Genomic DNA, 14,166 nt, shown 5'->3' with positions numbered 1-14,166 from the left:
GAAAGTTCAAAAAGCGGGGGACACCTGTACTGGAATACTAGCCAGGGTCAAGGATGCATTTCTTCAGGAGTCTGGTCCTGATGGAGCTCAGTAGCAAGTAGATAATCCCATATTTTAAATATTCCTTAATATCTCTTACTATAGATTATATCTGCTGTTCACACATATCCAAAGTTATATTTTGTTTCACAATTACAATTTAAGGAAAAATTTCTTTTGATTAACGTAATGTATTGCCGAAGCCAGATATTACTTTTAAATAATTATGTACCATTGCTTAATGGTACTTTTTAATTAAAGTTTTAAACTGTTAAATCTATTCCATCTTGTATGGAGCTTAATGCAGTTTGGCAATTGACCTGCTAGAAAGCGTTAACAAGCTGAGTAAAATACAGAAGTTACATAATGAATTTAATTCTGCACTTTCTGAAAGTCATCTCAAGTTAAAATGGTGTCACATATCAAAGAGTAGCAGATCTGATCAAAGCATAAAATAGTATTTAACAGAACAGTTTTGTATTGTTATGTCTTACAATGAACTTGGTCGGAGCTACTCAAGCCTCTTCTGACCAAGGACCACACATTCTCTCGTAGTTTTATACATACAGACAGAGTATGGCAAAATGGGCATCACTGAGTCATGGCTGAAAGAAGGTCAGAGTTGGGAGTTTAAATTCAAAGGATATACTTTGTATCGAAAGGAAAGGCAGGAAGATATAGGCAGTGGTGTGGCTCTGTTGGTAAGAGATGGGATTATATCTTTAGAAAGAGGTGACATAGGGTCAAAGAATTTTTGTGGGTGGAGTTAAGAAACTACAAGGGTTTAAAACACACACATACACACACACACACCTCTAAATAATAGCCAAGATGTGGGATTGAGATGCGTGAGCTGGAACAGGTATGTAATAAGGGTAATGGCACAATTGTAATGGGAGACTTCAATATGCAAGGAGATTGGAAAAATCGCAAGAGAGGGCATTTGTTGAATGCCTACGAGATGGCTTTTTAGAGCAGCTTGTGCTCAAATCTACAAGGGGAAAGGCCATCTTAGATTGGGTGATCTTAGACTGGGTGTTGTGTAATACCCTGATTTTATTAGTCAGCTGAATGTAAAGGAATCCCTGGAAGCAGTGATCATAATATGGGAGGGAGAAGCACAAGTCACATGTATCAGTATTGCAATGGACTAAAGGGAATTATAGAGGCATAAAAGAGGAGCTTGCCCAGGTGGATTGGAGGAGGGTACTGGCGGAAATGACAGCAGTGCAGAAGTGGCTGAAGGTTCTGTGAGTATGTCAAATGGTGCGGGATAGATGTATCCCACAGAAGTTGTTGTTCTCAAATGGTAGAGGTGGGCAACCGTAGTTGACAAGGGAAATTATTGCCAAGGAAAGGACATATAATGTAGCAAAAGTGAGTGGGAAGTTGGATGATTAGGAAGCTTTTAAAATCCACAAAGGGCAACTAAAAAAGCTACAAGGGAAAAGATGAAATATGAGGGCAAACTAGTCAATAATACAAAACAGGATGCTAAAATATTTTTCAGTTATATAAACAATAAAAGGGAGGTGCAAATTGATATTGGACCACTGGAAAATGACGCTGGTGAAGTAGTAATGGGGGACAAAGAAATGGCAGATGAACTTAATGAGTACTTTGCTTCAATCTTTAGAATAGCTGTATACCAGAGGTCCGTGAGCATCAGGGAGCAGGAGTGAATGCCATTGCTATTACAAAGGAAAAATGCCAGTCAAACTCAAAGGTCTTAAGTCACCTGAACCAGATGGACTACATCCCAGAGTCGTGAGAGAGGTTGCTGAAGAGATAATGGATGCATTGGTCATGATCTTTCAAAAATCACTTGATTCTGGCGTGGTCACTCCCACCCTTTTAAGAAGAGAGAAAATTGTAGGTCAGTTGGCCTAACCTCAGTGGTTGGGAAAGTGTTGGAGTCTATTATTAAGCATGAGGTTAATGACAAAACAAGTCAGTCATCATGGTTTCTATAAAGGGAAATCTTGCCTCACAAATCTTAGAATTCTTCAAGGAAGTAACAAGCATGGTGGACAAAGGAGAGGCAGTGAGTGTCATTTACTTAGATTTTCAGAAGGCATTTGATAAAGTGCCTCATCTGAGGCTGTTTAACATTTTATCATGATTTTATCATCCTATGGTGTTACAGGAAATATACTGGCATGGATGGAGGAATGGCTGACAGGCAGGAGACAGTGAGTGGGAGACAGTGAGCTTTTTCTGGTTGGATGCTAGTGACTAGTGGTGTTTCTCAGGGGTCAGTATTGGGACTGTTACTTTTCACATTGTTTGTCAATAATTTAGATAATGGAATTGATGGCTTTGTGGCAAAGTTTGTGAATGATATGAAAATGGTTGGAGGGGTAGATAGTATTGCGGAAGCAACGCGATTGTGGCAGGACAGACAAATTGGACATAAAAGTGGCAGGAAATACAGTGTTGGAAACTGTATGATAATACATTTGGGTAAAAGGAACAATAGTTCAGACTATTATCTAAATGGGGACAAAATTCAAACATCAGGGGTGCAAAGGGATTTAGGAGTCCTCGTGCAAGACTCCCAGAAGGTTAATTCACAGGTTGAGTCTGTGGTAAAGAAGACAAATGCAATGTTGGCATTCATTTCAAGGAGAATAGAATATTAAAAACAAGGAGAAAATGCTGAGGCTTTATAAGACACTTTTAGAACAGAAGTAAAGAGGATTTTCTTTAGCCAGAGAGTAGTGAACCTGTGGAATGCTCTGCTACAAGCTACAGTGGAGGCCAAGTCAGTGGGTGTATCCAAAGTGGAAGTTGATAGATTCCTGATTGGTCAGGGTATTGAGGGTTATGGTGAGAGGTGAGAGGGGAGCTGTATGGGGTTGAATGGGATCCAGGATCAGCCATGATGAAATGGCGGAGCAGACTCAATGGGCTGAATGGCCTAATTCTGTTCCTATGTCTTTTGGTTTAATGTATTCTGTAAAAATGGAAAACTACATTCTGAACAGGCACTGCAATGTTTTGAAAAAAAAACTCTGCAAATACAGGGAACAAGGAGTTGAAGTTTTAATTTTGTTCTCTTTTCTCTTTCATTGACCTAAAAGCTCTTGGATGAATCATAGTGAAAAAATAGATTACTGGCAAATTCCAAAAAGAACTTCTTTGGTTCTTATATCTGCAGCAACTCTTCAGTATGGAACCTTTTTCTTGATGGCTCTGAGATTATCCTGTAACTAGCTGAGATATACAAATTAAGACGATCAAGCCCTCTATGAATTGGCTGCTTTAACCCCTGAAATGAGGTGAGAAGGGGAGAGCATAGGTAATGGCAAAGGGCTAGGAGAGAGAATAGGTAATGGCAAAGGGCTAGGAGAGGTAAGAAAGAATTAGCAGGGCTTCCATTTCAACAACTTTAACAAGTGCTCCTAACTGAGGTCCCTATGTTTTATTATACAAAAAAGATCACTTTCTTTAGGCAAAATTTTTGATGTCCATACAGGGCACTTTTATTGGTTATTGGGAAACATTTATTTTAGAAGGGTCAGATATATCACATCCACTTACTACCATACTGGAGTAATATCCTCAATATATTTTGATTTTCAAAATGCATTTGCTAAGGCACTACAAAAAAACTATACAAGGTGCAGCCAAACCAAACTAAAGCCAAAACCAAAGCAATTGCTGCTGTCTGCAACCCTGCAGATCTGTTATACTTGCATGATGCTCCCCCAGCTCTAATGATTGCTCCAAAAGTCGAATCCCTTATCTGATCCTTTATTAGCAGTACAATCTTGAAGCAATTGAACTTAAGTTTACGCAAGTGTAAGCTAAGTGTAAATGAGCGGTCAGCAAAATATGACCTCCATCAGCCCCAAGCTACAAACTGCAACTAAATAAGAACATATTCTCTTTGCTTTTACTACCCCATCACTCAAATGACTAATTACATCATAAACACAGAATACAATACAGATAGAGAACAGATGCATGTCTGCTACAAACGGCCTAACAGAGCTGAGAAAAATGAAGATTGTGAATGGAGGATTAGTTAAATAACAGCAATCAAACCAGGAAAAACAGCTCATTTTATATTGATGTTCATGGATATCACAAGGATCAATACAAGGCCAGGTCTTCAGTTGGAAGAAAAGACACGGTGCTACAAAACTAGGTGGGCATTGTGAACTTTTAAGGTAGATATAAAATACCTGAGTAGGAATGTAGATTAAGAAACCTGGTCTTAGAGGGAACAATCAGAGATTTTTCACTTTCAGATGAAGAATACGAAAACAGTTTTTTAAATGATAAGCAAGAAAAATATTGATCCCCATATACAAAGCAGTTCAGTCCAATGTGGGCTTTATTTGAGGACATGGAAAATCATATTTCAGTAAGACCAGGCAATATCTGTGGAAAAAGAAACACAATTAAGTGTTTCTTTTTGCAGTTAAGTCTATTGAAGAAGATGGGGTGAGGGGACACTCCCTCCAACAAGCAATCAAGTCCTTGTCAAATAAAGCAGAAGAAAGCAGCAATTGGATTTGGATTAAAAGGAAAGACAACAATTGGGCAGCAAGATGAAGACAGGAGGGTATGGAACTGAAGGGGGTGTATCTGGGACGCCAGGTAGCACCGTTGAGCCCTCTGGAGACGTCGTGGGCTTATCAACGAAATATCAAAGAAGGAGGGTACCCACCTGATGAGCCCGATGACGTACCTACCCACCCTCCTTGTCACCACTCCAAGCCCACTGCCAACATTGAGAGTGCCGACTTACCATAGGGATTGAAACATCAAGTCCTAGTAGCTCTGCTGATCTACCTGAAATAAAACCAGAAATTGCCTGATCACTGACTGTTTTTGGCACTTTGTTTTCATTTCAGATATCCAGCATCTGAAAATTCTTATCTTCACATTTGTGAGGAATAGTTAGGCAAAGTTTAGCCTGAGTATATGTGGCCCTCAAAGCAATGTAGATAAAATCTGACTGTTTATAAACTCACGGTGAATAAGGCCATGGATGATGATATATTTTATGCTTCCTTGGACATGATCCTTATGACTTTCTGTGCTAATCCAATGTGTATGCCCCATCCACCAAGAAAGGTGTTTGGTGTAAACAGACTGCCATTGCAAGTCAAAAGTAGTAGAAATGGAAAAGGTGGCTCACTTAAATGTAAATAATGTATGGAGTAAGCAGTGACTTGAAGAGTGCTGTGGAGCATCCTGGAAAAGAATACAGTCTGAGTGAAGTTTGGTCCTTTAAAATAATGTGGTTTCATGGAAAATAAAACTTGCTTTGTTTGGAATAAATGAAAAAGGCATTTAAAAATCCACTGAAAAGAATAAAGTTGGAGAGAATATTGAATGTTCAACTATTGCTATGCCATTTAGGGAAGTTTTATGCTGCTACAGGTTAATGGTGCTAGAATTGGGCACAGTATTACTCTATTCCAGGTCTTATTGTTTAATTGCAATATTTTGTTTCCAACATTGGAATGAAGAATATTTTTGCTCAAATTTCAGTATTGGACTCGCTGGTCATTCAGAACCTATAGAATATTAGATAGTATTATCCATTCTATAGAAAATCAAGGCAAATAGCTTAGTAGCAAAGCCAAAACCAAATTTAAAAATTTCCTCCAATCATCATTAGGTAGACACTTAACATTATATAGAAACATCATTAGTTTGGCTAGTTTGCTAACCACTTAATGCCAATGAGTATTTGTCAATTGTTTAAATTATTGCTGAATATTTAATTGTTAATAATTTCCACTAGTTGTATATTGGATTGAGTATTGAAGCAAGAACACATACTACATTTTTGATTACAGTCGAGCACATCTTCGTCTCTGCTTGGAAAGATTGAAGGAACTTATACCACTGGGATCAGAGTGTACCAGGCACACTACTCTTGGTTTACTCAATAAAGCCAAAGCACATATTAAGGTAAAGCAAAACACTGCATCTACATTGCTCTTCATATATGTTAATAAATAGTTAATAACTTCAGTTTCATTAGAAATGTTACAATAGCTCACTCTGCCATCCAGTAAGATCATGGCTGTTCCAGTTTTTGCTTCTGCCCCATTTCCATTAATCCTCTTCTAGTTTGAACGTCTGTCAGTCTCTAGCATAGATGTATTCAGTAACCATGTTTAAAGGCTCTCTGGAATAGAGAATTCCAAATGTTCACAATTCTGTGAGGAAAGAAATTCCACCTCATTGTCATCTGTAATGGGTAATCCTTTATTATGAAAATATGCCCCTGCTAGATATCTCACATAGAAGAAACATCTTTGAGTGCTTTCAATTTTCTTAGAAATCTTTTGTTTTGATAAGATTATTTCTTTCTTCTGTAATTCAATGGTAAAGACCCAGCCTACTCAGCCTATCTGCACACATCAGCCCCCTTCATCTCAGGAATCAATTTAGTGATTATTGGAACTGCCTCCTATGCAGAACATTTCCTTTTCATAAAACCATTTCAATTGTTTGATTGCCTGCTACTACTGATCTATCTTCGTACTTGTTCATCTATTTTTCCAGTTCTCTATAGCCAAGTAAATCCTTATATCATCTCATCCTCAAAGCCAACCTGCCAGTTTAATGTGTCCAAATTATATGATAATTATAATACTCTGTAATCATTGTACCATTTTTATTTAAAAAGGTTATGTTACATAATCTCTAGCCAATAGTGCAACTACTGTTAGGGGACTATATACTACTCCCACCACTGACTTCCTACCTCTACTATTTCTTACTGAACTGATTCATTTTAAGCTTTTAAGCCAATCACATTCCTCATCATTATTCTTTATTAACAGAGCTATCTCACTTCATTTTACCATTGGAAATGTGAAATATCCTTGAATAACCAGACCCTGATTCTGTTGACTTTGTCACTCTTTAATGGCTATCAGGTCATACCCACTTAGTTCTATTTCATCAATGTATCTATCTTGTTATGAATTCTATGTACGTTCAGATGAGGCACCTTTAATTTTAACTTGCTGTATTTCCATGCTCTTTCTATTTGGTGGTGCACTGTTATGCTTGCATATTCGACCTCTGCCTAATACTGTAATTAATATTTTAAATTGAAATTAAAGCTTTTTGTGTCTTGGCCACACTAATAATTTAAATTATAGTATAAATTGACTGAAATTATTTAGAAATGTTATTTTGATAGATCATAAATAGATTTATTAGAAAACAAACTATTTTTGTTTTTCATTTTTTACACTTGTTTGGTTAAGTACCCTTAATCACAGTAATGGAATTCTCTTGTGATTGTACGTGTGCTAATTTTAAGATCTGCTTGAAGACAGCTCAGTAAATGCCACAGGTGGTATTTAGCTCGGCAACTAACTCCCTTGATTGGCTTACTTTGAAAAGCTTATTACTCATTTTCTTTTTGTATTTTGTATTTTTGGTGTCAGAAACTTGAAGAGCTGGATAGGAAGTCAATGTACCAGATTGAGCACCTGGAAAGAGAGCATCGCTTTTTAAAGAGGAGATTGGAACAGCTACAGGGTCTGCCAGAGAATGAACGACTGCGAATAGATAGCATAGGATCTAATGTCTTCTCTGATCGTTCAGATTCAGAACGAGGTAAATGCTGTTGTCCACACAACTTGCTATTGATTGATGATTGGAGTAATGCTATATATGTGGTTTGTAATTCCCTAAAATAAGTATTTCAATATATAATAGATGATTAACAATGTTTTAGTATATCAACCTACAGTACCGTCATTTGTGTTTTGGACTTTATTTTGTGCTTCACAAGATATTCAGTGTCTTAGAAATGGCTTGTAACATCTTGGTTTCCTACCAGAGAATTTGTCAGTTCAACTAATTTAGTGCCAACATTGTTGCTGATGGCATGGTCTTCCAGAATCTAATCTGATACATGTTTGAAAAGGTTTGTGTTAATCTTTTTTCATGTGAAGTCCATGTCACTAATTTTAAGCATGTTTGTAGGTTTGGGGTATAATATAGTAACATTACCTGCAAGTGTGCTGCTGTCAAGAACTGAGTTTATGTATAGCAGGCAGTGGTAAATCAGGCTTGAATTACAAAGAGTACTCTTGTTCAACAAACTTTTCACCTTGACCATAACATTTTGGGTTATTCTGCATTGAAAAGTTTAGACTAATAAGCTATAAAATTAGGTAATTTTAAAATATTGTAAAGCATTTTTTTGGTATAATTAGCTGACACATTTCTAATGGTCTGCCTTTTGTTTATTTCTAGAAGAAATTGAAGTGGATGTTGAGAGTACAGAATTCTCCCATGGAGATGTGGACAATATTAGCACTTCTAGCATCAGCGACCTTGATGACCACAGCAGCCTCCAAAGTGTTGGTAGTGATGAAGGTTACTCCAGCAGCAGTATAAAGCTGTCCTCATCCATTTAAGGAAGACCCTGAAGCTACTGCAAATATGCCTGAGGGATCACAATATGACAAGCTACTTCAGCTTTGGACTTTTGTGAGGAAAAAATAGGTTAAGGACATGTGCTTGTACTACAATACTCATGCACGAGGCACTCACCTAATACTGAGATAAATTACATTGTTTTGAAGAAAGAAATAGCACATAGTGCATAGGATTGTGGGTACAAAGCAACCACTATTTAGATGGTTTCTTTATGTATCCACAGATAATTCATTAGTGTCAATTCAGTTGGAAAATACAAGCCTTTTTTTAAAAAAATGCACTTTTAAGGTGAAGGGCATCTTGATGTGTAGCCCAGAGTTGCAATGTAATTTGAACAATGCTGGTAAGCTTGGCTTTCTGATGGATTGTTTCTAACCTGCACTTGGAGGTCTTCGTTTCCTTTACAACCACAGACTTTACCTCTGTGGAGACCTCGCCAATCCAATTGTTTAAAGTCCATTTACTGTAAAAAAAATATTAATTACCCCAAATAGAAATGGAAAAACACTTTACCAAGTTGGTAATTTATTGCTGATTTTATTTGGTGTGTTTAAAAAATGCAAGAGGTGTATCTTGCCCCCTTGGATTCTCCCAAGTTTTATGAAGTTAAATCATAGGGACATTTTTTTCAGTTTTTGTTTGTGCTGATATTGTGCCTTCTAAGTGTGCATTGTGTTGTCATGAAGTTAGTGTCTCTGTTATCTATTTGTCCCTGCATGTATCAGAGCAGCTTAAAAAAAGTACAATCTTAATCTTTTGCTTCCTTCAACCTTAGTTCCATTCTAGAATGGCCTGATTACTTGACCTCCTCAACCCCTTCAGAAGCAATTTTGAAGCTCCCATTACCAATGAAGTTGATAATCAGCTTTGCAAGAATAAAAATCTATAAGCATTAGTATTTGATTTAGCTTTTCCTGTATGTGCACACCACAGTACAGTTAATGGTATTTTTATAGAGAAGAGAAAGTGTTTATTGTTACTATGGTTAAATCCAGTGTTGATGTTAACTACAGAAGTATTAGTAGTAGACTCAGTACTATGGCTTGCATAGTGTTCAACCAAGTTGAAAACCACTAGGGACTATTAAGCAGAGGGCTTGTCTGCATTTGTATTTAACTTTTGCCTGTAGCTGAGCTTAACAATTTTTATTCAGAGATATTTCAATCTTAGTTTTGAAAATTTTGTGCAAGTCTTGATTTCATCTCCGAGATGTCCTTCCCCTGAAAGTCCATCACTGCTCTATAGCCTGCTGGATAAATTGCATATCAGGATATTGCAGTTAAGTTGCACAATGTTTTAACCATTAAAATTTGACAAAATGTCATGGGGAGTACACCTATGATTTGACAAATGTGTTGTTGATGAGAAAAGGTTCAGAGCTTGATAGATGCTTTTCTAAAATCAATCAGTAAATGTTTTGGGAAAAATTAACCCTCAAAAGTAGAATTCTGTTTTGAGTTGATTAAAAGGCACTTCCAATAATCAATTTTGTACTGCCATTATTCAGTTTTTTGGGTCAAGGACCTTGGAGTAGTTAGGGTAATTGGAAGAGTTAATATGAACATTTGTTTGTGAGCTTCAACATGATTCCAAATTTATTTAACAAATCAATAATATTTTTCCTGTGCTTACTTCTGGTAATTTTTCAAATTTAAAATTAGTACATTAAGTAATTCTGGTCACCATTTGTTTGCCTTTTTTATAGGTTCCAGTTTTGACTGGGCTTATAAGAATATTTACAAAAGCAAAGGTGAAATGCATCAAATTGTACGAAAGGCAGGTATTAATTGCATGTGCTTTCCATTCAGTTCTAGACTAAGGCCATGAAAAGCCTTCCATTTGAAGAAAATGAAAATTTACTGTTTTCATTGAACTTAACATTTAAAACAGGGAAAGTTTGGTTCTGGTGCTGTTCAGTGTTAGTTATTTGGGAATTTCAAAATTGCATAATTTGAAATTGCTATTTGGTAATATATATTTAATATACTTAACAGCCTTGTTCGGCTTAGTTACCAAGTTCATATGAATAATGCACAAATTTGGCAGCTCTGCAATATATTTCATAGCCTAATCACTTATTTTCTGCTTTGCCTCTTTTCTGAGAAGTGAGCAGAACATGAATGTAAAACAAGAGGCAGCTTTTTCCAAGACACTCAGCTACAAAATCCTGTGACTAATTGAATGTGAATGACCAATTCTAGAGTAACACTTAATATTCACCAGCAACTTCCACGTTTACACCATGAGACATATCCTATAGATATCACCTGATTCTGATGACATTTATGACCAAATCTTTTAAAATTGTGATTCTTTCCTATGTCATAATCATCCTTAAGTAAGTCTAGAACTACCTGCTTGTCATTCAAGTTGTGTAGTGGCTTAATCTTATTAGAAGGTAATCTAGTTATGCCTAGTAGACTCACTAAAGTTCTGGTTTTGGTGTTGAGCAATCAATAATGCTGCAGTGTGCTTTGTCAAAAAACACTCAGTGTAGCTGTTACATTTTAATATAGACCACTCAACTAGATAGTAACTGTACACACAAACAGCTGGTGCATGAAATGATGCAGGAACAGGAATCATATGTAAGTAGACAAAAGATTGTCAGCAATGTTATTCACTCAAATTAATATTGCCTGAAAGAGATCAATGTTCATAGTTATAGTTAAGAACACATAATCTTAATGAAAGGCAGAATTCCAAAAAAAAGCCTTGTATTTATTTGCTGGATTTTTTTTAGCACTGACACTGCTGAAGTTTGAATATAATGTACAAAGATGTGTGATGCCTTTACCTTAAAGCAGCAATAGCCAGAAATAATTACATCGGTTTATGTCAAAAAATTAAACTGAAGAAGAAACCACTGGTGTCAATTGGAATTCAGTATTCACAATTGATAACACAGTCTTCATACTCATTGCCAATAATTCATGATCAATTTTACTTTGGATGGTTATTTTGGAACAACTTTTAACATGTCAAAATTTATTTTATCTATAATAGTATTGCTAGTTTTACAGCAGGCTTGCCTATGTAGATCCCATGCTATTTGCCACCAAACTGCTTACTGTGCATGATTAAATAAAAAAAACACAAACCATTTCTACTCACTGAAAATAGGCCAGTCTTAGTTTAGTACATTTAATTTATTATGCTCTTCATGTCACATGTAGGTTGGTTGCAGTGCTAATTAATATTACAATATTACATGAATGGTGTATTATCCGGGCTGATGTGTATGACCCTCAGTTACATCATTGTAAAGGATCTCAGTAGATATTTCTCTCCTTCCAGGAGGATTTCACCTGGAAGCTTTTTTCAATTTCTGCCAGCTGTCAAATTACAATGACTGAAGAAATCTGTACATAAAATACATTATAGCATTTTCCTTAACATTTTTTGTTCTACAAAATACCTTCCAGGTTTTACTGTAGAGCTAATTTTTTTTTGCAGCGAATGCCTGAAACAATGAAGACATACACTTTTGTTCTTTAATGTCTGAAAGCATTAACACTGAGAATTGGTCCCGAATTTAGCCTGGTGTAGTAAACCAAACTACTCTCATTCTGTATTAGGGGTAAGATCAAATTTATTACCCCAATGGCAGATGCCCATTCAGTCCAAGTTATTTATCAAGATACGTAGCTTTGTTTAAGTATCTAATGTTATACAGAGCTTCTCCAATGCTCAATATACTGATTTTATTAACTGTTCCTTCTATATACAAATCTAGTTGATTATTAAAAGCAACTGGTAACACATGATCATTTGACTTATTGGTGTCTTTCTGACACATTCTTGAGCAGAAATGCACTTAGAATCTCCAGAAGCTGCAAGGGAAAAGCATAGGATTCAAGTCAGTCAGTATAAACCATTTTGCATTCTCAGTTGAGGTGGAAAAAAATCTAAACACCGAGCCATTTTATGATAGTTAAAAGCAAAATGGTACATATTTGACTGAAATATAAGAATCCTTAGTTAAACAATTCAGATCCTCAAATTGATCTTGTCTGTTATGACAAAGACTGGCTTAGTGTAAAATTGAATCAATTTTATCAATTCAATTTTCAATGATTATTTGTAAGCAGGTAGGTGAAGTCAAATAGGACAGCAAGGTATGTGGAAGCATGGTAACTTAAATACCATGTACAGCAATTTTTAAAAAAATACCATATATTTAGTCACTGCAGAATTGTTCTTCTGTTAACTAGATCAACTACTGCCTCCTCTTTGAATAACTACAATGATTTTTGACCTCACCCTCACAAGGTCAAACACATCTTTTTGCCTCAATTTTGTTACATATTTGTACTGACTGGGTCACATCTTGGCTTACTAAAGCATGCATCTGTCGCTGAACCAACTCGAGCTTTGTGGTTTCCATAATCTAGAACAGTTTTCATCTTAGTGCTTATAACATGAATTTATTGTGCACTTATATAATTTGGCTTTTACTTCAGAAAGATGAAAAGTAAAATAAAATATACCTCACATCACTGGCTTTTAACCCCACTAAGTTACATTAATATGATATTATTTGTTAAATCTCATCTTTAAAATTAGCTCCAGAAAATACTTTGGCTTTTATACCAGCAGGAAATTCACCCGAAATCAACAGCACCTGCACTCCATTCACTTCTGCTATATATTCATTAATTTACATCTCTTTGCATCTGGCCATGGTTGATTCTAAAACCCAGCATTCTAACTGGAAATTTAAAACCTACTCCAAAACTCTCCCATGAATGAAGGAAAGGGTGCTCAAATCCAGATTTTAGCATATGGCAATAGCTGTTAGTGGATAGTAACAGGATGTGTTTTCAAATCACATGAAATGAGCAGTAATTAAATATACTGCAATATCCATTGTGATAGAAACCAAAGTGGCACTATTGTTATAGTATAGGTGCTATGTATGGTTTAACAGTTAATAACTGATATTAATTTCTCACCTAAATCACATGCTGCAAATGTATACAAATTAAGGCTTGTAGCAATTCTGAAGTAGAAGGTGATGCAAGGGAAAACAAAGGGGACATTGTTTTAAGGTAAGTCGTCCATTTATAGCACAAATACACAACTTGTAAAAACAGAGTTGCTGCTGGTTGAAACAAACATCGCACTTGTTCCCTAAACTTACTCTTGTTTGTAGAGAAACCTCTTGTGTATCTCTTGTATAAAGCTTAAAATAAAACTTTTTGTGAAATAATGAATTTCATTAATTGAGTTGTGCACATTTTCCAGTGGTTTCACCAATGTTTTCAACTTGGAATTGGTCAATTGTCACTCCCAATTTTGTAGGTTACTTCCTCACTGGAAATTGTACTTAATTTTGGAGAGAGGTGAAATCTTGTGTGGGGGGGGGGGGGGTGGAGTTGAGAAACAGAAAATTATGGAGGAAATGGGATAGCTATGACCTGATTGTCTCAATGGCCGTATCCTTTCAATGCCATAAGAAACAAGGAATATGGAAATTTGCAGTCAGTTTTTGTGTAGATTTGAATGATATCCAACAATCTTCTCTGCAGCATAGGAAAGCTGATCAGACACGATTCCATTATGGAGAATTAAGTAAAATGGCAATCGTAAAAACAGAACATTGACCATTTCAGAATCAATGGCAAATGTTTTGATGAACAGATGTGCACTCCACACTTAACTACTGCTTGGGTACTTTCACTTAAATTGGCA

General features: G+C 36.1%; 1 protein-coding gene across 2 annotated transcripts in view; it reads left to right on the top strand.

Moving 5' to 3' along the window:
* mxi1 (max interactor 1, dimerization protein) overlaps positions 1–13,806 on the top strand; it is a 54,958-nt gene extending 41,152 nt beyond the window's left edge. Inside the window, exons 4-6 of one of the 2 annotated variants that reach the window (XM_063071239.1) lie at positions 5,859–5,973; positions 7,470–7,641; positions 8,290–13,806. In XM_063071239.1, the coding sequence (XP_062927309.1) occupies positions 5,859–5,973; positions 7,470–7,641; positions 8,290–8,450 (448 nt within the window). In that variant the 3' untranslated portion in view covers positions 8,451–13,806. Of the gene's footprint in view, positions 1–5,858; positions 5,974–7,469; positions 7,642–8,286 lie in introns of both variants that reach the window. The other variant, XM_063071238.1, reaches the window with a different exon arrangement.
* Positions 13,807–14,166: the final 360 nt, after the last annotated feature.

This window comes from Mobula hypostoma, chromosome 19 (genome assembly GCF_963921235.1).
Source record: "Mobula hypostoma chromosome 19, sMobHyp1.1, whole genome shotgun sequence".
NCBI lineage: Eukaryota > Metazoa > Chordata > Chondrichthyes > Myliobatiformes > Myliobatidae > Mobula > Mobula hypostoma.
The sequence above is the reverse complement of the archived record's forward strand: the minus strand, read 5'-3'. Positions and strand labels throughout refer to the sequence as shown.